Genomic DNA, 26,412 nt, shown 5'->3' with positions numbered 1-26,412 from the left:
TATGGCCAATAGGGAAGAAACAGAGTGGACAGGAGGCTGGGTGGGGAACCTGGTGAGAGCTGCCGTCTCTTCTCCCTGACAGAAGAAAGGGGGGGAGTGGGGGAGACTTCTGCGAGCCTGCAGCTCGGCTTTCTCCTGTCACGGCACCGCTGAGTTCTCTGCTGGACTCAGCAGGGAAAAGAGTCCAAAGTCACACTACACTGATGGGGGGGCTTGACAGCACCTTGATGGTGTCAACCCACTGGCGGGTGGCACCTGGGTGCGGGCTGCCCTCACCCTGATAGCAACCCAACTGTGCTGATTTTAAGATCTGATCTCTGATTCCAGGGGGAGGCACTTGACCCCCCTTGCCCCTACCTGCGGACGCCCATGGTTTGCATCTTATGTTTTCACCACGTTAGCACAGTATATTCCTAATTTCGTCTTTATCATGCCAGTATTAGGAACATCTGTTTTTGTCAAGAATGGTCTTCTTAAGCTATCCATACTAATTTGATAATAAATTATTCATTAGTATACACATAAACAAAGTATGCAATAAAACAAATAAAAAATAAACTGTGAGGCTATAAAATAAAAACTTTAAATAAAAGACTAACCAGCACATAGCCTAATTGGATTTATCCAATGTAGTTAAAAAGCAAGATCTGAATTGTGATAAAATGCTTGTTAAAGCATCTCAGAAAAGTTTAAGAAAATGTAGTCCCTGTTTGTGTACCTGTTTAATGTATGTGTTCCAGATTATTGACATAAGAGGATTAGAATGTCAGTCAGGTAGCTAGCATTTTCAGGCAGTCATAAATGCATAATGTGCATTTGAAGTGCTGCATATTTAGAATTAGCTGCAGGTCAAATTGACTGAGCTGCCTTAACCAAGCACATGGCACAATGAAATTGTTGTAGAGGTTGTGTGTAAACAAGATTCCTTTACATTATGGCTCAAAAAGAGACTATAATCTTTTTTTTAATATCATTAAATCTTTAAACATAAAAACATAGGATTTTACTAAATCATCTGGCCTCAGAAAAGTGATGGTGATTTGCACAAAGGGGTAGTTTGTCAGACACCTGGGCCTGTGTTTTCTCCAAACATCCATTCAGGTAAATGAAAATGTATTTTTATTGATTTTCACTTTTAACCTGTCCAGCCATGGGAGGGAATTCAGCTTTATTGGTTTTACATAATAAGTACTCTATTAAGTCAATCACCCACTAATGTAATTCTTTTTCTATTTAGTAACTCATCTGTGTCATATGAGCGTGTGTGTCTGTCAGTTATTACAGATGCTAGATTATAAAAATCAACAAAGTGTTGTAAAAGAGAAAATATAATTACAAAAAGAAAAGCTTACCATTTGTGTACGGATTCAAAGTCTTTTTATTTGTCATCACACGTGCTGTAGCATTATTAACCTAAGCATATAAAAATCTGAATTAGTTTTTCACATTATCTGATTAGATGTTCTCTTTCTTATGCATTTTAACTTTTACAAAAAGTGACATTCATTAGGTTTTCTAACAATCATAATAAAGCATAAAAAGGGTAAAAAATAAATAAATCACATGTACCTATATTTACTTATCTCATTGCACCAGTATACATGATCTTAATAAGGTAACATATCAATTGCAATTTAATAAAAAGATCTTAGAAGCTAATTTAAATGGTTTGTATAATTTCAAATTCAGGAGTAGGTTTGTATTTTATGAAAACCCACTGGAATAGTAAATATGTAATTCAATAAAATAACCCAGTATAAAACAACATAAAGTGTAAAGGAGAAATTACCAAAACACTACCAACTGCACAAGAAGGCTTATGTGGGTAATAATAAACACAAAACATGCCAAAAAGCAGAGCCTGGCACTTAATAACTTATAGAAAAGTAAATGCATTTTCGCAAACTAAATGTCATTTAATTTAAGTATTCGTCTATTTTTATCTTATGTACTAAGCTGAAACAAACAGTCACTGTTTTCTAAATGAACAGTATCAACCCTACTCCACTGAAAGAACTAACAAACAAAATTCTAAAGTGTAATGTGCAACTTGTTGTATTAATATACATTATACATCTAATCAGAGTTAAGATATTATAAAGCAAAATTCAAATTTCCTCTAAACATTGTTGCATATTTTAATTGAACACAAATGTCTATAAAAGCTACTCTTTAGTAATTCAACCTGGTCAAACATGGATCAAAATTCAGTTGGTTCAGAAGGGACCCGACAATTTTCAATCCATGGATGGTCAATGTGGTTGAACAGAAGCTGATCTACCAATTGACTTCTGTTCAACCACCCTGTTGGTCAATTAAAAAAAAAACATGTTTACTTAACCAGTTGCCGACCAGCCACCGCAGTTAAACTGCGGCAAGTTGACTCGGCTGCGTGAAACACCATACTGGTATGTCGGTTCATGCACTGGCTTTTGTGGGCACTTGCTTTTGCGGACACGATCATGGCAAAGAGAGGCAGAACAGAGATCTGCCTTTGTAAACAAGGTGGATAAACAATTCTGACAGGGGAGGAAAGAGAGCTCAGCTGTTCCTAGTGATCAGGAACAGTGATCGCTCTCTACTCCCAGTAAGCCCATCCCCTGACAGTTAAAAAACACCTCCCTAGGGAACACTTAACTCTTTGATCACTACTAGTGCTAACCCCTTCCCTGCCAGTGTCATTTATACAGTGCTCAGTGCATTTTTATAGCACTGATCACTATATTGGTGTCACTGGTTGCCAAAAAGTGTCACTTAGGCCGCGTACACACGGGCGGATTGTCTGGCCAACTAAGTTCATCAGACAATCCAACAGACAGTCCGTCCTACTTTTGAATGAACGGACTTGACCACACACGATGAACAGACAGTCCGCTGAAAGCTTGCGTGATGACGTGTACAGCACGTACGACGGGACTAGAAATACGACGTCCAATACACTGCAATGCAACCTTCGGCCGTGTAAATCCTTTCTGAGCATGTGCCATACTTAGTCCATCCAACTTGCCTACTCACGAGCGGACTGTCCGCTGAAACCAAGTTTGGACGGACTGTATTACGGAAATTCCGAAAAAGACTTAGTCCGCCAGACTGTCCGCTGAAAAAGTCCGCTGAAGCCCACACACGAGCGGATTGTCCGCTGAAACACGTTTCAGCGGACTAAGTTGGACAGACAGTCCGCCCGCGTGTACGCGGCCTTAGGGTCAGATTTGTCTGCCGCAATGTCGCAGTCCCATTAAAAATCACAGATCACCACCATTACTAGCAAAAACAATAACAAAAAGTCCTTAAATCTTTTCCCTATTTTGTAAACCCTATCATTTTTGTGCAAACCAATTAATATTTGCTTATTGCAATATTTACAAAAAATGTGTAGCAGACTACATACAGTATTGGCCTAAACTGATAAACAAAATGTTTTGTTTTATATATTTTTTTGGGATATGCATTATAGCAAAAAGTAAAAAATATTGTTATTTTTTCTTCCAAATTATCTGTCTTTTTTTGTTTATAGAGCAACAAATAAAAAATGCAGTGTTTTTTTTGCTTATAACGCAAAAGAAAGCTCTATTTATGGGGAAAAAAGAACATCAATTTTGTTTAGGTACAGTGTTGCACGACCCCATAATTGCACAATTGTGAGTTAAAGTAACTCAGTGACGTATCGCAAAAAAGGGCCTGGTCAGGAAGTGGGCAAATCCTTCCGGAGATGAAGTGGTCACATAAACTTAAGTTTGCTATACTCACAAATATTTACATGGGTACTTTATATTGTGCATTTGTACACTTTTTACATGTGCCAGCCCATGCAGACAAGGGACTCTAGTTAATTTAAAATGCATTGTTCTGTTTGTAAAAATATTGTGTAATGCAAATGGCATACCTATAGGCCTTTTCTGTCACCTAAGCCTTGCCAAAAATATTCCCAATGTTTACATTCCTAATTTCTGACTTATTTCTAGGACGTAGTAGATGTTGGGTGCTTGCCAACAGGATAGTAGGAGCTGGTGTGCTTCGTGATTCAAAAGCTATGCATACACAATGTGTGCTTTCTCTCCCAGCAATGGTTAATCTCAGCATTTGATGGGATTAGTAATCAGAGAGTTCATTGTGCATGTGTGGCTTTTAAAAAAGGAAGCATGCATGCTACTGCATGACTGAATGCGAGCATCCAACATCTGAAGTGTCCAGGAAATACGTCAGGAGATAGGAAAGTAAACATTAGGAGTATTTCAGACAATCTTTATGGGTGACAGAAAAGGCCTGCTGGTGCCATAAAGCTTATCATTGGACTGTATGGTGGAACTTCCCCCTAAAGGGGAAGTCCTGCTTGTTTGCATCCTACCCCCTCCACTGCCCCTTTCTGGGTACCCACTCCGACTTCCAGTCAGATGCACCATACTAACCTGAACCAGAAGTTTGTCCCCCTCCTTCCCTCCTATCAGGTCCCAGAAGACTATTTGACCATTCAAAAGGCACAGCATGGCTCATGCATGTGCAGTAGGAAACCGACTGTGAAGCCGCAAAGCTTCACTGCCTGTTTCCCTTGCTTGAGATGCAAGCACATCCCCGCAAAGCTGTTGAAGAAGAAGAATTGGCTCAGGTTAGGACATCACTGGATCCCTGTGTAAGTAAGTGTCCTTATTTTAAACAGTATTTGTAGCTGCTGAATTTTTTGGGCAGCATGGAGTTCCTATTTAGGTTGTGTTTCTTTTAGACTTTAACCTCCCTGGCAGTATAATTATGTCCGATTTTTGATGCTGAAATGGGTACAATTGTTTTTCATGGAAATTTGCTGTTTTATATTGTAGTCCTGTAATTCTTAAGAATAACTCACTTAAATCTGTCCAAACAAGAGTCTAGTAGACATCCCGGGTATGATAAAGTTTGAAACATCAAATCATAATATAATAAATAATTATAACAAATAATAATATAATAATAATAAACAATTATTCAATAATGTAATTAGATCAAAAACACTGAAATTCACTCAGTTGCAGAATTGTCACTGTCATTACTTTCAGTGTTTGATGACAGATTTCCTTACAAATCACTATAGCTCAATTCTGCAAGTGATTCTTATTCATTATCACTGTTTTCTAGCTAGTTTCCAGGCAGAAAGAACAGTATTTACATTATAAAACTGCATGCAGGGCACTGGACAAACCACTGGGGACAAAAGGAATGTGAAATAATGTATACATTTGATACAGTTATGTAAGATTACAGTGTACTGTACGTATTATGTTTTTAACTTTTTGAATTTGGTGCTGTGCTCCGTCCCTGTGGATCACAACGCTCGCAGGGAATCGAGCTCGGCACTGTGATGAATCAAGAGGAGGACACAGCTCGCACCCACAGCGGGGAGACATTGCAGGATCCTGGGGACAAGGTAAGTAACTTTGCCTGGATCCTGAGATGCAATCCCGAGTGTGGCTCTGGGTTACTGCGTTTGGTTCTGAAAATTCACCCCCTACTGTATATTATTTCCACATTATATTTTTATTAAAAAATGTTCTAGCCTACTTCTATTAATCTACACATTGTTGAAGTTTGTAAAGTCACTTTGTGAAGAATATGGTACATTTACCCCCTTGAATTCTGTGACACAAATTAACTATGCCCTGTAGTAGGCAGTGATGTGCCACATATTTCATAGAGTCTGCCTAATGAACTACAGATGTGCTGGGAGGAAGAGTTTCAGGAGGCAGAGTCAGCACAGAAATCACTGCTTGCAGGTGGAAAAGTATCATGGGTTATGTATTTCTTAGAAATAAAAAGCATAGGAGAAGCTGTAAACCATGAAGGAAATCCAGGAAGTTGTGAAATAAGATGGCCGCAGAGAGGCAACACTTACAACATGAAATTTGATTTTTAAAATACGTTTATATTGGATTGTCAAATATAACTATTATTTCTATTGCTTTTTCAGTGCTGATGTTATAGAATGAAAGTATACATACCCCTTGAAATTTTACACATTTTGGCATGTTATAACCAAAAACGTGAATGGGATTTTATGTGGTAGACCAACACAAAGCGCCACATAATTGTGAAGTAGAAGGAAAATGATAAATGGTTTTCCACATTTTTTACAAATAAATATCTAAAAATGGTGGCATGCATTTGTATTCAGCCCCCCTGAGTCAATACTTTGTAGAACCATCTTTCACTGCAATTACAGCTGCAAGTCTTTTTGGGTATGTCTCTACCAGCTTTGCACATCTAGAGAGTGAAATATTTGCACATTCGTCTTTGCAAAATAGCTCAAGCTCTGTCAGATTGGATGGAGAGCGTCTGTGAACAGCAGTTTTCAAGTCTTTCCACAGATTCTCAATTGGATTTAGGTCTGGACTTTGAAAGGTCAGATTTGTGGAGTGCATGACTAATAGTTGTCCTGTGGACAGATTCTCCCACTTGAGCTGTGGATCTCTGCACCTCATCCAGGGTTAGTGATGGACGAACTTCCGACGGGACGTTTCGCGAACGCGAAACGCGAACGGGCACAAACGTTCGCGAAAACGACCGTTCGCCGCGGGCTCCATTGACTTCAATGGGAGGCGAATTTCGCAAACCTTTAGGTCGAATTTGCGGCCACGGGGTAATTATTAGGGGGTAGCACGTAGTCCCACCACCTGGACAATAGCATAATACATGTATGAGGTGAATTTGGGATCGATAACTACAAGCATTTTTTTTTTATTTGGGAAATTGTTCTGACAATTCAGGACTATGGAGCTAATGAAGGCAATGGAGGAGAGGGAAGGTCAGGGACCAGGGTAGGCAAACAAGAGGGTGCAGGAGATACAGAGCACTGACAGCAGCACCGTAATACAGAGCACTGACATCAGCACCGTGACATACAGCGCTGACAGCAGCTCCGTGACATACAGCGCTGACAGCAGCTCCGTGACATACAGCGCTGACAGCAGCTCCGTGACATACAGCGCTGACAGCAGCTCCGTGACATACAGCGCTGACAGCAGCTCCGTGACATACAGCGCTGACAGCAGCACCGTGACATACAGCGCTGACAGCAGCTCCGTGACATACAGCGCTGACAGCAGCTCCGTGACATACAGCGCTGACAGCAGCTCCGTGACATACAGCGCTGACAGCAGCTCCGTGACATACAGCGCTGACAGCAGCTCCGTGACATACAGCGCTGACAGCAGCACCGTGACATACAGCGCTGACAGCAGCTCCGTGACATACAGCGCTGACAGCAGCTCCGTGACATACAGCGCTGACAGCAGCTCCGTGACATACAGCGCTGACAGCAGCTCCGTGACATACAGCGCTGACAGCAGCTCCGTGACATACAGCGCTGACAGCAGCTCCGTGACATACAGCGCTGACAGCAGCTCCGTGACATACAGCGCTGACAGCAGCTCCGTGACATACAGCGCTGACAGCAGCTCCGTGACATACAGCGCTGACAGCAGCTCCGTGACATACAGCGCTGACAGCAGCTCCGTGACATACAGCGCTGACAGCAGCTCCGTGACATACAGCGCTGACAGCAGCACCGTAAGCAGCCCCAGGAGGAAGTCAGCACAGCACAGGGATGGTGTGATCCCCTCATAATAAGAACCCCCAGGAGGAAGTCAGCACAGCACAGGGATGGTGGGAGCCCCTCATAATAAGAACACCCAGGAGGAAGTCAGCACAGCACAGGGATGGTGGGAACCCCTCATAATAAGCAGCCCCAGTAGAAATATGACACCGCTCAACCTCTTCAAAGAGGAGGGTAGGGGCATATAGTACGGTGTGCTTTTTTGGGTCAGGGAAGTGAGCCAAATGAATTAAGAAGGTCTGTGTGCTTGATTCCAAAAATTGTTTATAGACATATACATGGTCTACTGATCACATGTGTTGAATTCCTCCGAGATCCATGCCTCATTCATTTTTAGAAATGTGAGGTAGTTAACACTGTGGTGAGCTAGGCGAGTACGCTTATCGGTCACAATCCCCCCTGCTGCGCTGAACGTCCTTTCGGACAGGACACTGGATGAGGGGCAAGCCAACAGTTCGATTGCAAATTGGGCAAGCTCTGGCCAGAGGTCAAGCCTGCCCACCCAGTAGTCTAGGGGTTCATCACTCCTCAGAGCGTCCACATCGGCCGTTAACCCAATGTAGTCGGACACCTGACGGTCTAGGCGTTCCCTGATGCTGGATCCGGATGACACCTGTCGATGGGTCGGCTGAAAGAATGACCTCATATCCGAAGTCACCAACACATCTTCAAACCGGCCTCTTCTTGCAGGCGCTGTTGGATTGGTACCCGCAAATCCTTCTCTGGGAGTGGGAATTGCTCCTCTGCCAGCGCACGCAAAAGCAGAATGCAGCATTTCTCGAAGCAAGGCCTGGAAGTGCTGCATTCTGACAGCCCTCTGCGACGGCGGTAACATTTCCGCCATTTTGTGTTTGTACCGGGGGTCTAAGTACGTTGCCACCCAGTACTGGTCCTTGACCCTCATGCTTTTTATACGGGGGTCCCTATTAAAACACTGGAGCATGAAGGCCCCCATTTGCACTAAAGTGGAAGCGGTGTGGTGGCCTGGCTCCTGCTCATCATCCAGGATAATGTCGTCCTCTTCATTCTCCTCTCCCCATCCTCGCACAACAGGGATCCCAGAAAGGTTTAAAGCATGCTCTTCTTGCTCCTGCTCATCCGCCCCGGCACCATCCTCCTCTGACTCCTCATCAGACTCCTGTTGTTGACTTGTCTCAGATAGAGTAGCCCCCCCTGGGAATTCATCCAGCATTGCGACTTCCTCATCTTCCCGCTCCTGCTCCTCCACAGCCTGATCAATGACACGACGCAATGCACGCTCCAGAAAGAAGGCATAAGGTACCATGTCACTGATGGCGCCATGGCTGCGACTGACCAGTTTGGTGATCTCCTCAAATGGCCGCAGAAGTCTGCATGTGTCGCGCATGAGCAGCCACTGGCGCGGTGAAAAAAAACCCAGCTCCCCAGAACCGTTTCTTTCGCAGAGTTCATACAGGTAGACGTTAACTGCACGTTTCTGCTGGAGCAGCCTATCAAGCATATAGAAGGTTGAGTTCCATCGCGTCGGGCAATCGCAAATAAGACGTCTGACCGGCAGATGGTGTCGCCGCTGAATGTCAGCAAGGCGAGCCATGGCCGTGTAAGATCTTCTGAAATGGGCCGAGATTTTCCTTGCCTGCCGCAAGATGTCCTGGACCCCAGGGTATTTGACAAGGAATCGCTGCACGACCAAGTTTAAGACGTGTGCCATGCACGGCACGTGCGTGATTTTGCCCTGTTTCAATGCGCTAAGCAGATTGGCACCGTTGTCACACACCACTTTACCAACTGTCAAATTGAGCGGTGTTAGCCACTCATCTGCCTGTGAACGCAAAGCTGAAAGGAGTGCCGGGCCAGTGTGGCTCTTTGCTTCCAGGCACAACAGACGCAGCACGGCATGGCAACGTCTCACCTGGCATGTGGAATAGGTTCTGGGGAGCTTGGGCGGTGCAGTGGAAGAGACGCTAGCAGCGGAAAAGGAGGAGGCAGCTGAGGAGGAGAGGGAGGAGGATGGAGTAGGAGGAGGAGAAGAAGAGTCAGGCCTGCATGCAATCCGTGGCGGTAAAACCAAATCTACACGGGTGCCACGGGTTACATGCTTGACGGCCGTCAGAAGGTTCACCCAGTGGGCAGTAAAACTGATATACCTTCCCTGCCCGTGTTTGCTAGACCACGTGTCTGTGGTCAGATGTATCTTGGCACCGACACTGTGTGCCAGAGATACATTCACTTGCCGCTGAACATGGCCATATAGCTCTGGGATGCCCTTCTCTGAGAAATACTTCCTTCCTGGGACCTTCCATTGTGGTGTTCCAATGGCCACAAATTTGCGAAAGGCCTCCGAGTCCACCAGTTTATATGGCAGTAGTTGGCGGGCTATGAGTTCTGACAAGCCAGCCGCCAACCGTTGGGCAAGAGGGTTATCCGGCGTCATCATTTTTTTACGCTCAAACATTAGGCCCACGGAAGCCTGCCTTTTTGCAGAAAAATGTGAGCTTGGCGTGATGGAAGGTGGAGTGGAGGACAATTGTGAGGAGAGAGGAGAAGGAGAAGTAGAAGACGAGGCTGGACGGTGAGAGCCTGCAGTGTGGCTTTGTGTGTTCCGTTGCTCCCACTGGGCTCGGTGATGGCTGCTCATGTGCCTTCTTAAGGCGGTCGTCCCTAGGTGAGTATTGGGCTTACCGCGACTAACGCGTTGACTGCAAAGATTGCAGATGGCAACGCTATTGTCAGCAGCGGACACGTTAAAAAAAGCCCACACTGCGGAGCCATGTGCCGGTGTCCTGGGAGCGCCAGATGTGACCGTACATGGTCGATGACTCGCTCCTGATACATTTGCAGTCTGCTTTGTCCCTGCTGTGCAATGTAAGTCATTGCTGCTTCTCCTCCCTATCTGCTGGTCCATATCTCCCTCTGAACTCCCCTCCTCTTCCTCTCTTGTGGGCACCCACGTGACATCACTAGACACGTCATCATCAACGTCACCTTCCCCACCGCTATAAGTAGAGTAGGCAGCAACACCGGGGACCAACCTCCTCCTTGGGCTGATCTGGGTACTGGCGTCAGACTGCTGAGTAGCGCTTGTTGCTACCTCCTCTTCCTGATCCAATACCAAGAGTGGCTGCACATCAGAAATGTCCTCTTGATATGGATCGGAAAATAATTCCAGTGACTCAAGCGGAAGGTATGTGGTGGTGGTGGTGGTGGTCGTGTTGTTGGTGGTAGTGTCTTTGGGGGTGCACATAGCAGAGAGTGAAGAAGAGGGTGCAGATCGAGAGGATGAGGAGGGTGCAGAAGAGTAAGGCTGAGCGAGCCACTCAACCAAGTCTGGTGCATCCTTTAAAGTAATTGAACGCACCTTCTGCAACTTCCCACTTTGGCTCAAGCCTGTTGCTCCTGCCCTACCCCTACCACCCCTGCGGAAGGGCCTGCCTCTTCCTCTGCCTGTCATTTTTTAAATGACCCTGTGACAAAACTCTTAGTCCCTATACCGATGAAGGACTGCTGCAGTATAGGGCAGCGGTCAGCAGTGGTGCACGTCAACCCTATCTATTGTGGACCGATAGCGGTCCTTACAGAACAGCAGACTGTACCGCACTCAAGCCTATGTACCGTAGCACCCTATACCAAGTTACCAGTCCTTATAAGAACTTTTGTGGAACAAGCAGGTTGTGTGTTAGTGATTAGCAGACTGTACGTCAGTCCCTATACCGCTGAAGGACTGCTGCAGTATAGGTGAGCGGTCAGCAGTGGTGCACGTCAACCCTATCTATTGTGGACCTATAGCGGTCCTTACAGAACAGCAGACTGTACCGCACTCAAGCCTATGTACCGTAGCACCCTATACCAAGTTACCAGTCCTTATAAGAACTTTTGTGGACCAAGCAGGTTGTGTATTAGTGTTTAGCAGACTGTACGTCAGTCCCTATACCGCTGAAGGACTGCTGCAGTATAGGGCAGCGGTCAGCAGTGGTGCACGTCAACCCTATCTATTGTGGACCGATAGCGGTCCTTACAGAACAGCAGACTGTACCGCACTCAAGCCTATGTACCGTAGCACCCTATACCAAGTTACCAGTCCTTATAAGAACTTTTGTGGAACAAGCAGGTTGTGTGTTAGTGATTAGCAGACTGTACGTCAGTCCCTATACCAATGAAGGACTGCTGCAGTATAGGGCAGCGGTCAGCAGTAGTGCACGGCAACCCTATGTATTGTGGACCGATAGCGGTCCTTACAGAACAGCAGACTGTAACGCACTCAGGCCTATGTACCGTAGCACCCTATACCAAGTTACCAGTCCTTATAAGAACTTTTGTGGACCAAGCAGGTTGTGTGTTAGTGATTAGCAGACTGTACGTCAGTCCCTATACCAATGAAGGACTGCTGCAGTATAGGGCAGCGGTCAGCAGTAGTGCACGGCAACCCTATGTATTGTGGACCGATAGCGGTCCTTACAGAACAGCAGACTGTACTGCACTCAGGCCTATGTACCGTAGCACCCTATACCAAGTTACCAGTCCTTATAAAAACTTTTGTGGACCAAGCAGGTTGTGTGTTAGTGTTTAGCAGACTGTGCGTCAGTCCCTATACCGCTGAAGGACTGCTGCAGTATAGGGCAGCGGTCAGCAGTAGTGCACGGCAACCCTATGTATTGTGGACCGATAGCGGTCCTTACAGAACAGCAGACTGTAACGCACTCAGGCCTATGTACCGTAGCACCCTATACCAAGTTACCAGTCCTTATAAGAACTTTTGTGGACCAAGCAGGTTGTGTGTTAGTGATTAGCAGACTGTACGTCAGTCCCTATACCAATGAAGGACTGCTGCAGTATAGGGCAGCGGTCAGCAGTAGTGCACGGCAACCCTATGTATTGTGGACCGATAGCGGTCCTTACAGAACAGCAGACTGTAACGCACTCAGGCCTATGTACCGTAGCACCCTATACCAAGTTACCAGTCCTTATAAGAACTTTTGTGGACCAAGCAGGTTGTGTGTTAGTGATTAGCAGACTGTACGTCAGTCCCTATACCAATGAAGGACTGCTGCAGTATAGGGCAGCGGTCAGCAGTAGTGCACGGCAACCCTATGTATTGTGGACCGATAGCGGTCCTTACAGAACAGCAGACTGTAACGCACTCAGGCCTATGTACCGTAGCACCCTATACCAAGTTACCAGTCCTTATAAGAACTTTTGTGGACCAAGCAGGTTGTGTGTTAGTGATTAGCAGACTGTACGTCAGTCCCTATACCAATGAAGGACTGCTGCAGTATAGGGCAGCGGTCAGCAGTAGTGCACGGCAACCCTATGTATTGTGGACCGATAGCGGTCCTTACAGAACAGCAGACTGTACTGCACTCAGGCCTATGTACCGTAGCACCCTATACCAAGTTACCAGTCCTTATAAAAACTTTTGTGGACCAAGCAGGTTGTGTGTTAGTGTTTAGCAGACTGTGCGTCAGTCCCTATACCGCTGAAGGACTGCTGCAGTATAGGGCAGCGGTCAGCAGTAGTGCACGGCAACCCTATGTATTGTGGACCGATAGCGGTCCTTACAGAACAGCAGACTGTACTGCACTCAGGCCTATGTACCGTAGCACCCTATACCAAGTTACCAGTCCTTATAAAAACTTTTGTGGACCAAGCAGGTTGTGTGTTAGTGTTTAGCAGACTGTGCGTCAGTCCCTATACCGCTGAAGGACTGCTGCAGTATAGGGCAGCGGTCAGCAGTAGTGCACGGCAACCCTATGTATTGTGGACCGATAGCGGTCCTTACAGAACAGCAGACTGTAACGCACTCAGGCCTATGTACCGTAGCACCCTATACCAAGTTACCAGTCCTTATAAGAACTTTTGTGGACCAAGCAGGTTGTGTGTTAGTGATTAGCAGACTGTACGTCAGTCCCTATACCAATGAAGGACTGCTGCAGTATAGGGCAGCGGTCAGCAGTAGTGCACGGCAACCCTATGTATTGTGGACCGATAGCGGTCCTTACAGAACAGCAGACTGTAACGCACTCAGGCCTATGTACCGTAGCACCCTATACCAAGTTACCAGTCCTTATAAGAACTTTTGTGGACCAAGCAGGTTGTGTGTTAGTGATTAGCAGACTGTACGTCAGTCCCTATACCAATGAAGGACTGCTGCAGTATAGGGCAGCGGTCAGCAGTAGTGCACGGCAACCCTATGTATTGTGGACCGATAGCGGTCCTTACAGAACAGCAGACTGTAACGCACTCAGGCCTATGTACCGTAGCACCCTATACCAAGTTACCAGTCCTTATAAGAACTTTTGTGGACCAAGCAGGTTGTGTGTTAGTGATTAGCAGACTGTACGTCAGTCCCTATACCAATGAAGGACTGCTGCAGTATAGGGCAGCGGTCAGCAGTAGTGCACGGCAACCCTATGTATTGTGGACCGATAGCGGTCCTTACAGAACAGCAGACTGTAACGCACTCAGGCCTATGTACCGTAGCACCCTATACCAAGTTACCAGTCCTTATAAGAACTTTTGTGGACCAAGCAGGTTGTGTGTTAGTGATTAGCAGACTGTACGTCAGTCCCTATACCAATGAAGGACTGCTGCAGTATAGGGCAGCGGTCAGCAGTAGTGCACGGCAACCCTATGTATTGTGGACCGATAGCGGTCCTTACAGAACAGCAGACTGTACTGCACTCAGGCCTATGTACCGTAGCACCCTATACCAAGTTACCAGTCCTTATAAAAACTTTTGTGGACCAAGCAGGTTGTGTGTTAGTGTTTAGCAGACTGTGCGTCAGTCCCTATACCGCTGAAGGACTGCTGCAGTATAGGGCAGCGGTCAGCAGTAGTGCACGGCAACCCTATGTATTGTGGACCGATAGCGGTCCTTACAGAACAGCAGACTGTAACGCACTCAGGCCTATGTACCGTAGCACCCTATACCAAGTTACCAGTCCTTATAAGAACTTTTGTGGACCAAGCAGGTTGTGTGTTAGTGATTAGCAGACTGTACGTCAGTCCCTATACCAATGAAGGACTGCTGCAGTATAGGGCAGCGGTCAGCAGTAGTGCACGGCAACCCTATGTATTGTGGACCGATAGCGGTCCTTACAGAACAGCAGACTGTACTGCACTCAGGCCTATGTACCGTAGCACCCTATACCAAGTTACCAGTCCTTATAAGAACTTTTGTGGACCAAGCAGGTTGTGTGTTAGTGATTAGCAGACTGTACGTCAGTCCCTATACCAATGAAGGACTGCTGCAGTATAGGGCAGCGGTCAGCAGTAGTGCACGGCAACCCTATGTATTGTGGACCGATAGCGGTCCTTACAGAACAGCAGACTGTACTGCACTCAGGCCTATGTACCGTAGCACCCTATACCAAGTTACCAGTCCTTATAAGAACTTTTGTGGACCAAGCAGGTTGTGTATTAGTGTTTAGCAGACTGTGCGTCAGTCCCTATACCGCTGAAGGACTGCTGCAGTATAGGGCAGCGGTCAGCAGTAGTGCACGGCAACCCTATGTATTGTGGACCGATAGCGGTCCTTACAGAACAGCAGACTGTACCGCACCCAAGCCTATGTACCGTAGCACCCTAGACAGACCAAGTTACCAGTCCTGATAAAGAGCTTTGTGGAACAAGTGAGTTGTGAATGATTAGCAGACTGCAGCAGAAGGGCAGCAGTCAAGTATAATATTCTTTCTATATTTGGAAGAAAGAATATTATACGTGTACAAGCCTATTACCGTACCACTGATACCAGTCCTGAAAAGAACCTTTGTGGAACTAATAGTAACAGCAAGTCTTTAAAATTATCCTCACTGCCTGACACACTGCTTCCTGCCTGTCCCTATACAAATTGGCAAAAAAGAGTAGGCTGGAACGATTAGCTGGAACAGCTCTTTTGTGGACCTGATAGTAACAGCTAATGATGATGATGATGATGATGATGAAGAAAGACTAATCTGGCTGAGCTGTCCCTAAAATAGCAGCATACAGCGCTCTGTCCCTTTATCTAAACTGACAAAAGAAACTCAGGCTGCTGACCTAACACCTATACCAGTCCTGAAAAGAACTTTTGTGTACCAAATAGCTAGCGTTTTCTCTGTCCCTACTCCACACAGGATCCTTTCCCTACAGTGACAGAAGAAAGAATGTAAAATGGCCACCGGATCGGGTGTATTTATAGGTTAGGGGGAATGTCCAAGTGTCCATGAGCTGTCATGTCTCAATTGGTTGTCCTGTAACACATGATAAACGTGTCACGAAAGGTTAAAGTTCTTGTATACATTAAACACGTAAGTCCGCCGGGGCGAACGACGGAAAAAGGCGTTCGAACCCGCGGACGGCGAAAGTCGGAAATTCGCCGCGAAACGACCGCCGGGCGAACCGTTCGGCCATCACTATCCAGGGTTACCATGGGCCTCTTGGCTACTTCTCTGATTAATGCTCTCCATGCCTGGCCTGTTCGTTTAGGTGGACGACCATGTCTTAATAGGGTTTCAGTTGTGCCATACACTTTCCATTTTTGGATGAGGGATTGAACAGTGCTCCTTGAGATGTTCAAAGCTTGAGATATTTTTTTATAACCTAACCCTGCTTTAAACTTCTGCACAACTTCATCCCTGACCTGTCTGGTATGTTCCTTGGCCTTGATGATGCTGTATTTTTTTTACTAAGGTTCTCTAATAAACCTCCGAGGGCTTCACAGAACAGGTGTATTTATACTGAGATTAAATTACACACAGATGGACTAATGAGGTGATTTCTGAAGGCAATTGGTTCCACTAGATTTTAGTTAGGGCTATCACAGTAAAGTGGGCTGAATACAAATGCACGCCACACTTTTTAGATATTTATTTGTAAAAAAAATGTAAAACCATTTATGAGTTTCCTTCCACTTCACAATTGTGTGCCACTTTGTGTTGGTGTATCACATAAAATCCCAACAAAATACATTTACATTTTTGGTTGTAACATGACAAAATGTAGAAAATTTCAAGGGGTATGAATACTTTTTCAAAGCACTGTATGCTTTGACCATAGAATTCCTTTAGGTTTCTCTTGAAATCCTTAACATATTTAGGGGATGTACTAACTAGTGTAGTAAAATCACGAAACATACTTTTTTAATGGAAAAAAGTAATGGCCTTATTGTACCCAAAATATTAAAATAGGGAAATGCTAAACAAAAGACAAATTAAAAGAAATATAATCATAAGGCCAAGGCGTATGAAAAAACTATAGAAAAAAAAACCTTTATAACTAGAGAATCAAATTTACATACAGTATTAGACATGTGCATTAGTTTTCGTCCGAATGCATTTTTGTCCGGATTTCTGGTATTTACATTATCTTAACAAACGATAACGAACGCGCAGAATCCAAAACCCGAAAGATCCAACATAAACAAATGCTTTATTTTCGTTGCAACAGTTCGATATACCGTATATACTCGAGTATAGGCCGACCCGAATATAAGCCGAGGCCCCCAATTTACCCCCAAAAAAACTGGCAAACTTATTGACTCGTGTATAAGCCGAGGGTAAGACATGCCTGTCCATCCCTGTGTGTGTGTCCGTCCATCCCTGTGTGTCCATCCATCCCTGTGTGTCCGTCCATCCCTGTGTGTCCGTCCATCCATCCCTGTGTGTGTGTGTGTCCATCCATCCATCCATCCCTGTGTGTGTGTGTCTCCATCCATCCATCCATCCATCCCTGTGTGTGTGTGTCTCCATCCATCCATCCATCCCTGTGTGTGTGTGTATCCATCCGTGTGTGTGTGTGTGTGTGTGTGTGTGTGTGTGTGTGTGTGTGTCCAGCCTACCTGTGTCCCGAGCCTTTGTCCCGAGCCTCCGTCCCGTGCCGAGCCTCTTTGCCTCCGTGCCGAGCCGCCGTGCCTTGCCTCCGTCCCGTCCCGTCCCGTCCCGTGCCGTGCCTTGCCTTGCCTCCGTCCCGTGCCCTCTTCGTCGGCGCCTCGGCGGCCATTGTAAAATTCAAAAGCTGCGCCGCCGCCTTCGCCTGTGATAGGCGGAACACTGAATTTCCCAGCAGCCTGTGTTCCGCCTATCACGTACATCGTATCATCCTCGTCCGTAGTACGAGGATGATACGATGTCCGTGATAGGCGGAACACAGGCTGCTGGGAAATTCAGTGTTCCGCCTATCACAGGCGAAGGCGGAGCCGGAGGCGCGGCTTTTGAACTATAGAATGGCCGCTGTCTGTCTGCTCGACACGCTGATCGAGCGGGCAGACAGCGATGACTCGAGTATAAGCCGAGGGGGGCACTTTCAGCCTCAAAAAAGAGGCTGAAAATCTCGGCTTATACTCGAGTATATACGGTATATAGATTTAACATGACGCTGACAATAGCGATCTGTATTCATCGAACCTGCGGTTGAATGTGCCTAACCTTAGCTCTATTAGTTCAAGATTATTCTACATAGAGAGAAAAGATTCGACATAGAGAGAAAAGATTCAACATTATAGAGACAATAGCAAAAAAGGTTGAATGTGCCTAACCTAACTCTATTAGTCCAAGATTATTCGACATAGAGATAAAACATTTGACATGAAGATTCGACAAAGCAGTCGCCGCGAACGAACATTTATGGCCAATTTCTTCACCCATAGGCTATAGAAGAATTCTAATGTTGGTTGACTAGTAATAATAATTAATAAATATAATTATTACTAGTGTCATACAACATTAGAATTCTACTATAGCTTGTAGGCGGAATATTCAACCAGAAATGTACGATTGTGGCGTCGTACAGTTTAGCTGCTCCGGCAAATCTTCTTAGAACATTCAACAGACATTATAAGCCTTCAATGACAGATTCAACCTTAATTATTTTGGATTTTTAGGCGAATGCATTTTTTAAGGAAACAAAATTAACCTCCCTAGCGGTATGATTATTTCAGATTTTAGGTGCTGAAAGTGGTACCATTATTTTCCATGGAAATTTGGCGTTTTATATTGTAGACCTGTAATAGACATTTCGGGTATGATAAAGTTTGAAATATGAAATCATAAATTATAATATATATATAATTATAACAAATAATAATATAATAATAATAGAAATTATTCAATAATGTAATCAAATCAAAAACACAAAGACAGCTCCGTTGCAGAATTGTCGCTGTCATTACTTTTAGTGTTTGATGATGAATTTCCACACAAATCACTATCGCTCAATTCTGCAAGTGATTATAATTTATTATTTCAGTTTTCTAGCTAGTCTAAAAGCACTTTTGACGTAAACTGAAATTTGTTGGTCGCTATGGACAATCTCCAGTTTCCTAGCATAAAGAATAGTATTTATAATATAAAACTGCATGCAGGACACTGGGCAAACCACTAGGGACAAAGGGGATGTGTAATTATTTGATACAGTACTTTAATCTGTAAGATTACAGTATACTGAATCTATACTGTGATTTTTACTTTTTGAATTTGGCGCCAAACTCTGTTCCCGTGCGTCGCTACGCTCAAAGGGAACGGAAATGTATGATTGCGGTGTCATACAGGTTGGCTGTTCCGGCAAATCTTCTTAGAACATTCGACAGACATCATAAGCCTTCAATGACAGATTCAACCTTAATTATTTGGGTTTTCGGACTAATGCATTTTTTAACGAAACTAAATTAAATAGATATGAATTTTGCGAGTAACTAAATAAATGTATTTTTCGGACGAAAACAAAATTCCCCCCAAAAAATGTCAGTGTGCACATGTCTATACAGTATACAGTAAATAATAAATGAGTGAGCAACTTATGAAATACATTAAAATATATTTTAAGCACTCACCTCTATCTTACGGCCTTCTACCACTGTGCCATGCAATTTCTCCCTCGCCCGGTCTGCATCAGCACTGTTTTCAAAAGTTACAAAACCAAATCCCTGAAGGCAGGAGAGAAAAGGTCTAATTAAAATGCATATCATTTCAGTTTGTTTTTTATTGCTCAGTTTTTTTTTCCCACTTTGCTATTTTAATTTCAATTTTTCTCTAAAGAAAGGTTTACTTCACAAGTTACCGTATATACTCGAGTATAGGTCGATCCGAATATAAGCCGAGGCCCCCAATTTACCACAAAAAAACTGGGAAACGTATTGACTCGTGTATAAGCCGAGGGTGAGACATCCCTGTGTCCCATCCATCCCTGTGTCCATTCCTGTGTCCAGTCCATCCCTGTGTCCATCCCTGTGTCCCGTCCGTCCCTGTGTCCCGTCCGTCCCTGTGTCCCATCCGTCCCTGTGTCCCGTCCGTCACTGTGTCCCGTCCGTCGCTGTGTCCCGTCCGTCGCTGTGTCCCGTCCATTCCTGCCTACCTGTGCCAATCTGCAGCCTCTGTGTGCCATGCTCGCCTCGTCTGACAGACGGCGGCCATTCCTCTGTTCAAAAGCCGCGCATCCCTGTCTGTGATAGGCGGAACACTCAATTTCCCAGCAGTCAGTGTTCCGCCTATCACGGACATCCTCTCATCCTCGTCCGTAGTATGTCCTATGTCCTATATGTCCTATTTTGTCCTATAATGTCCTATTTTTTTCTGGCTGCAATTGGTTTAGTCACAGCCTGTCTTTGTCCACTTCACAGATAGCCAGATGCATGTGTTTTTTCACATGGTATATTTCCTAAATGTTAGTGACTGCAATTTTTTTTTATTTTGGCCTTTCCTTTAAAAAATACACAAAGGGAGTTATTCACGAAAGGCAAATCCACTTCCAAGTCCTTGCAGTGGGATGCTTATGATATTTTTGAATAGGGACTGGGTAGTATGTGGTCCCAGGACTATCTTATTTCAAAAGGTTGTACCCAACACTTCTTCTTGCCTGGGCTTCTGGACAAAGACTTTGCATCTTGGTTCCCGTAGATTTCACCCCAACTTCATCACGTTTTTAATAATTTGGCTATGCTGTCATGGTACAGCATTACTGGGACAATACCACCCTCTTTTATGGATCAATGGTGCTACAAGCAACTCTCACAGTCCATCTGCTCTTCATCACAACCTTCACAGTCCTCAAAGGACCCGAATCCCGTAGAATTCATCTTTCACTTTAAAAATCCTCCATTTCCCTATATATTATTATTTCATGAAACCCTCCTTGGCCTACAAGGTCCTCTATGTCTGGACTACTTCACAAGATTGGAATCAGATCTCCAAATGACACTCATAGAGAAACAGAAAGACAATTTCCACAACTATCTCACGTCTCCTCTATCGCATAGAAAATGGCTGAGGTCATCTATAACTATCTAACTAGATGGCATTACAAGGCTTTGAAAGTAAGGGCAATGTTTCCTAAGTCCTCCCCTCTTTGCTGGAGAGAATGCAGGGAAGAAGCATCTCATGCCCACGTATGGTAGAAGTTCCCCTAGTCTTGCCTTATTGTCATAAGGTGTTACGATTAACGGCTATAATACAGAGCTCTGCTGTAGCATACAATCTGGACTGTGTTATTTCATTGTGCAACCGAACTGATGGGCCAATATAAACAGTTTATCACTGAATGTATTTGTTTGTGCTGCACCCCCCCCTATTTTTTTTTATCAAATCAGTCTTTTGATTGCTGCTATGGATACAGAACCATTTTTGGCTAGCTTTGTCATACCTTTTGTGTCACATGGATCATTTTAATGGTTTATGTACTTTCCATTGCCTTTGACAATATGTTGTCCTTTTTAAGCTTTACAACTTAAAACTTTTACAATGAAAATATATAAAAAAAAATAAAAACAAAAGGTAGTACCCAGCTTGCATTTCCATCCTTGCCCCTGTCTGCTACATATAAACATATTTAAATAAAAATCATTAACATTTTCTGAAAATATGTACATTTATAATATATTTGTACATACCAGCCACATACAGAATACAATCTACAATCTATGACAGCTGTTTTCACAATATAAACTGCCTCCCTAACTTGATTCAACACTAGCCATTAAAAGATGTGTGTAATTATAAAATAAAAATATGCCAAAATATAACCAATGGCAATGGTGTGAAATGTAAAGTGGTAGTTTGCTTACCTATATAGGTATTAATACATAATGTACTGAGAACATTTAAAAAATACTCTTGGATTACAGGAAGACCCTATGTTGTATTTACACTGAAAATGTGCCATACAATACTTAATAAATATATATATATATCAGTCTGTCTGTCTACGTGCCAATTTTTCTGACTAATCTACTCTCACTCTATGCTTTTATTATTTTTTTAAACAGAATGATCCTATCTGAAAATATGTTTCAGACTCCTAGAGTCATCCATAGACATGGCATTATCATCCACATTTTCAGTATGTATAAGAAAAAAATAATTTGCTCAGAATAGGCAGACCGTAAAATGTACTAGTAAGAAAATGTATACAAATCACATTACGCATTCAAAGGCTTGAAGTCAAGGGATTTTTTCCCTCAGCATAAAAACCCTGTACAACAGTAAATTGGAGCAATACACAGGGTAATTGCTTGAGAGCATATTAGATTATATTACCAACTTCCACTTCAATAACAGGAAAATACCTTTTCAGCAAATCTTTCTTTTTATTCTGAAAACATGAACTTATTTTCTGTAATGAGAAATCGAATTATCGCTGGCAAATAGGGAGGGTTGCAAAACCCTTGATTATTTCAAAAAGGAAAACAATATTTCTATTTTAAGTACACAGTAGTTAACCTTGCATCCCTTGAAATGTCTGTGGTATGCTGCATAAAATTTTCAGCAGCGGCTTATAAAATATTTTAATAAAAAGATTGTTGGTACACTGGAGGTAGATGTAGCAATCTTACATTAGCAATATACTTATTTAATAAATGCTCCCAAAATTAGGGATGAGCTGAACATACCTGGGTTCAGTTCGAGGTGAGCTCAGTGAATATTACTAAAATGTGGGTGCCAAATCCAAACCCCCCTGGGAAGTCAATGGGAGCTGAATGCCAGTAAAGAGTATTGGACACTACTCTGGGGAACATGTACCAAAGCAAAACAATTTTTTTTCTTCAATTCAATTTGCTGGGGAACAGCTATTTCAAATATGATTTAAGTGAAACATTAAATGATAAATTCCTTCAAATAACATGTCTGTAGAGGGATGCCCTGAACCTGCCAGTGCAAAGTTGCAAATATGTGTGATGCATACAGCCCACTGCAGCAAAACTGACATAGCAAAAAAAAAAAATCAGGTGACTTTTCTCACCAATTACAGCTTTCCGACTGCTTACTTCTGTTTGTAAAAAAAAAAAAAAAAATCAGCCTGAAATCACCTTCATGTATACCAGAATCTTACCCTAGATCCCTACTATATTGGGATCTGGTATACATGTTATGGGGGATTGCAAGCGAAATACAAGAAAAAAAGTGTGAGATTTCCCTCCAAAATTTATATCCAATCATGTAGCCTTGCTGGATAGGAAAAGGGGGACCAGCATGCGGCCCCTTTCCTGAACCATATCAGGCCACATACCCTCAACATAAAGGGAGAACCACCCTGGCAAAGAACCTTTTACCCCATGTCGATTAGGACAAGGGCACCCTGTCCCAGCCATTGTGGTGGTCTGAGAAGGGAGCTTATTATAATCTAGAAGCCTCTTTAAAAATAAGGTGGCTCCAGATACCACCCCCATGTGAAGGAGTAGCATACTTACATTTTTTGAAAAGCCCCTTAATACCTAAAAAGTTCAACTATGTAAATCTATCATCAATCACTTCTATTGGAGCAGATCCATGTCAATCAGGATGAATGATACCCACCAAAAGAAAAAAAAAATCTCTCCATTGCGATTCACTACTGTCATTATTTATTTGTGTCAAATTACATCTACTGGGGCCCTGCTGCTAAAACTGAACAAAGGGGCAGTTTCTCCAAGGTTACATCACTGACCAAATAAGGTCATATCCATATTTGGTCAATCACATCACCCAGGAGACACCTACCCTTTGCATAATTTTATTGTTGGAGCCCTGAGAGATATCATTCGGCACATGTAAGTGACTGGATCATACAGTGTCAGTGATCAGTGGGATCTTTTTCTTTTGGTTGGCATCTTGCAAAATTCATTGAGGCATTGAAGTGGATTGCTGGATGATATGATTGATGATGGATTTTACATCTTGGGACTTTTTTTAAGAAATTACTTGTCTGTCAGTGTGTTCATTTATTGTTTCCTTTTTTTTGTCAATGGGGGTACCATGGCACCCCCCATGTTGTGGGCATGTGCTTTGGTATGTTTCAGGAGAAGGTTAGGCTCACACTCATCCTCCCAATTTTCTGGCCAGCTAAGCTGCATGCTTACATCAGGGTCTGGTGTAGAATTTAAGGGCCACATTCTTTTATTTGCATGGGACCCCCTTAAAACTTATAAGGGCCTGATATAAATATTAGGGGAAGGCTCACACAGTTTTTTTCTTAAAAAAAAAAATCCTTCCTCTGTTTAAATGTTTTTGTCAGCTTGTATTCACCAGCTGACATCTCAGTGGGGAGAACTTATTGTTGTTAGGCCACAAAGCTGCTGGCTTCCTAACAACCAGCTGGAGGGGAAGCTGTTCCTTTTATCTTGATGTATTAATACTGCAATCTCATCCCTAGTGTCAAGTATAGGGAAGGGGGTCAACCTAATGTTTTAATTTGTCCTATGCAAAAATGTAACAAATTATTAATATTAGAATGTACTTAAAAGGCTACAAATAAAGATTTATGGTAAATATGAGGAGACTCAGACTGATCCACCAAAGCAACCAGTGGCAGCCCGTCCATAGGGGTCACTTGGGCGCCTCCCCCTCAAGCTGTTTAAAGGAAAAAAAACATTTTTGAAAAAAAAAATTGTCACTTTAAGAGGGACCAGGTGCCAGACATGCAGCGGTCTATGGGAAGCTTCCCAGCCTGCAATCAGCTGATTGCAGGCTGGGAAGCTGATTTGACCGTGTTTAGGGCATGTGCAGGGTGCAAGCTGTGTGCCTGCACACACTCCCACTCTAGTGGGATTCATCAGTATGCCCTACTAGGCATAGAATTGGCATGGCAGGGACCAGAGGAGAGGACAGTGGGCAGTCCTGTTTGCATCACTGTGGTGGGTGGAGTGGACTGGGACAGGAAAACCAGAGGCGAGGACAGTGGGCTGTACAATGCATCACTGTGGGGGTGAAGTCGACTAGGACACGTTCAGTGGATTCAGTGAGGAGTCGTGCCATTGAAGGTAAGTGCTACAATACAGGGGACGGAGTGGGTGGATTATATAAGGGGTAGGGCTTATGGGAAGTGGGAATGGGCAAAAAGGAAGGCCAGGTCTGGCGCCCCCCATCCTAAAACTTCCCCAGCCGCCACTGAAAGCAACTGAAAGATCATCCAGTAGATCTTGGAAATAGTGTCACCTAAGTTATAGTAATCTTATACCTTTTCCCTGTTTCTGAATATGTCCCTAATTTCCTGCACATACACAATGCAAGGATTTTCATCTACTTAGGCAAAGGTACATTTTGGTACCCCTTCCCCATATGACATACACTTTATTTGCACTTTAGAATCTCAGATGGCCAGATTCCCTCCTTACAGTGTCCCCAGAGTGCTCCCTTATCTCAGAGTTTCCAGTTTTTTTCCCTTTACACCAGAGCCTCCCTTTCATATCAGAGTCCACAGAGTTCCCCCTAAATTGTCCCCAGCATTCCCTCTGTACATTTGTGTCCCCCTTTACATTAGAGTGCACATATTTTTCCCTGAATCAAAATCCCCAGAAGTCTTTCCTCACAAAAGAGTTCCCCTGCATCCTTTACTTACAATCAAGGTTCCCAGAGCCCCCCTTACATCAGAGTTCCCATTTACATCAAAGTCCTCAACATTCCTGCCTTACATTTAAGGTTCCCAGAGCCCCCTTTACATCTAAGTCTGCAGAGTTCCCGCTTAGGGCTCATTCAGATCAGTCCCCTATACTAAGCAACTGTCTGCTGTACATACATCCACTTTGGAGCTGCATGCAGGCAGCCTATAGAAATAAAGGCAAACACACCGCCTGCACAGACAAAATTGCATGTCAAAATTTGACATGTGGGCAGGAGCAGATGCACAGATCTGAAAGCACCTGTTGTGTCTGCATGCACTTCTATGGGCTGCCTGCACACAGCTCCAAGGTGGATGGACACACGGTAGACAGCAGCTCTGCTTGGAGGACAGGAATCAGTGCCTGTCTGAATGAGCTCTTTTATCAGAATCTGCAGAATGTCCCTTTACACTGAAAGGGGTAACTATGATGAAAGAGGGCTCTGAGTCCCCTTACATAAGAGTTCCCCTTATATCAATGTCCTCCTCATTCCTCCCTTACCCTAGGGTGCCCAGTCACACTTCCATCTTACATCATTGTCCATTCCATGCATGCAGGCTGTAGGGCACTGTGGGAAGGTGGGCTGTAGGACACTGCAGGCTGACTGGGCTCAGGCAGGCTGTTGGTCCTTCTTCCCCCTCCCTCCTGTCTTCTTCAAACTAGTGGAAACAGGAGTCAAGCACAATGCATGTCACATGCACCCTCCAGTACTCGCCATGCTGCCCATGCCCAAGTCAGACGGAGCTGAGTTGTCTAATAATCGCCTGACTTTGGGACTGAAAATATGCAGAACCTAGCTGGGGTGAAGCAGGAAAATTTACAGAAGCTCTTCTCCTGTCTACATAAGTGTGCACCACAATAAGGTGCTTTAGTGTGATAGATATTGAGAATAATATATATACATTCCAAAGGGCTAGTACAATAAATAATAAGCATAAAACATACATTTCACACAAAAAAATCCAATGAAACGGTGCTGTTATAAATTTATGCAGATCCAATGCAAGCTGTTGCACCAAATTCAGTGTACAATCAC

The 26,412-nt window shown here is 44.0% G+C and overlaps 1 protein-coding gene across 9 annotated transcripts in view; it reads right to left on the bottom strand.

Annotated features, from left to right (window-relative positions):
• The window catches only part of RBFOX1 (RNA binding fox-1 homolog 1), a 1,314,070-nt gene that overhangs the window by 424,181 nt on the left and 863,477 nt on the right, over window positions 1-26,412 (bottom strand). For all 9 annotated transcript variants that reach the window (XM_077448827.1, XM_077448822.1, XM_077448828.1 and 6 more), the window contains exons 5-6: window positions 19,362-19,454; window positions 1,353-1,413 (exon numbers count right to left, since the gene is read on the bottom strand). In XM_077448827.1, the coding sequence (XP_077304953.1) occupies window positions 1,353-1,413; window positions 19,362-19,454 (154 nt within the window). The remainder of the gene's footprint in view (window positions 1-1,352; window positions 1,414-19,361; window positions 19,455-26,412) is intronic.

Source organism: Lithobates pipiens, unplaced genomic scaffold (assembly GCF_037356315.1).
Source record: "Lithobates pipiens isolate NorthernLeopardFrog02 unplaced genomic scaffold, aLitPip1_a1.2 Scaffold_22, whole genome shotgun sequence".
In the NCBI taxonomy this organism is placed as follows: Eukaryota; Metazoa; Chordata; class Amphibia; order Anura; family Ranidae; genus Lithobates; species Lithobates pipiens.
Note: the sequence above shows the minus strand (reverse complement) of the source record. Positions and strands in the feature narration are given on the sequence as shown.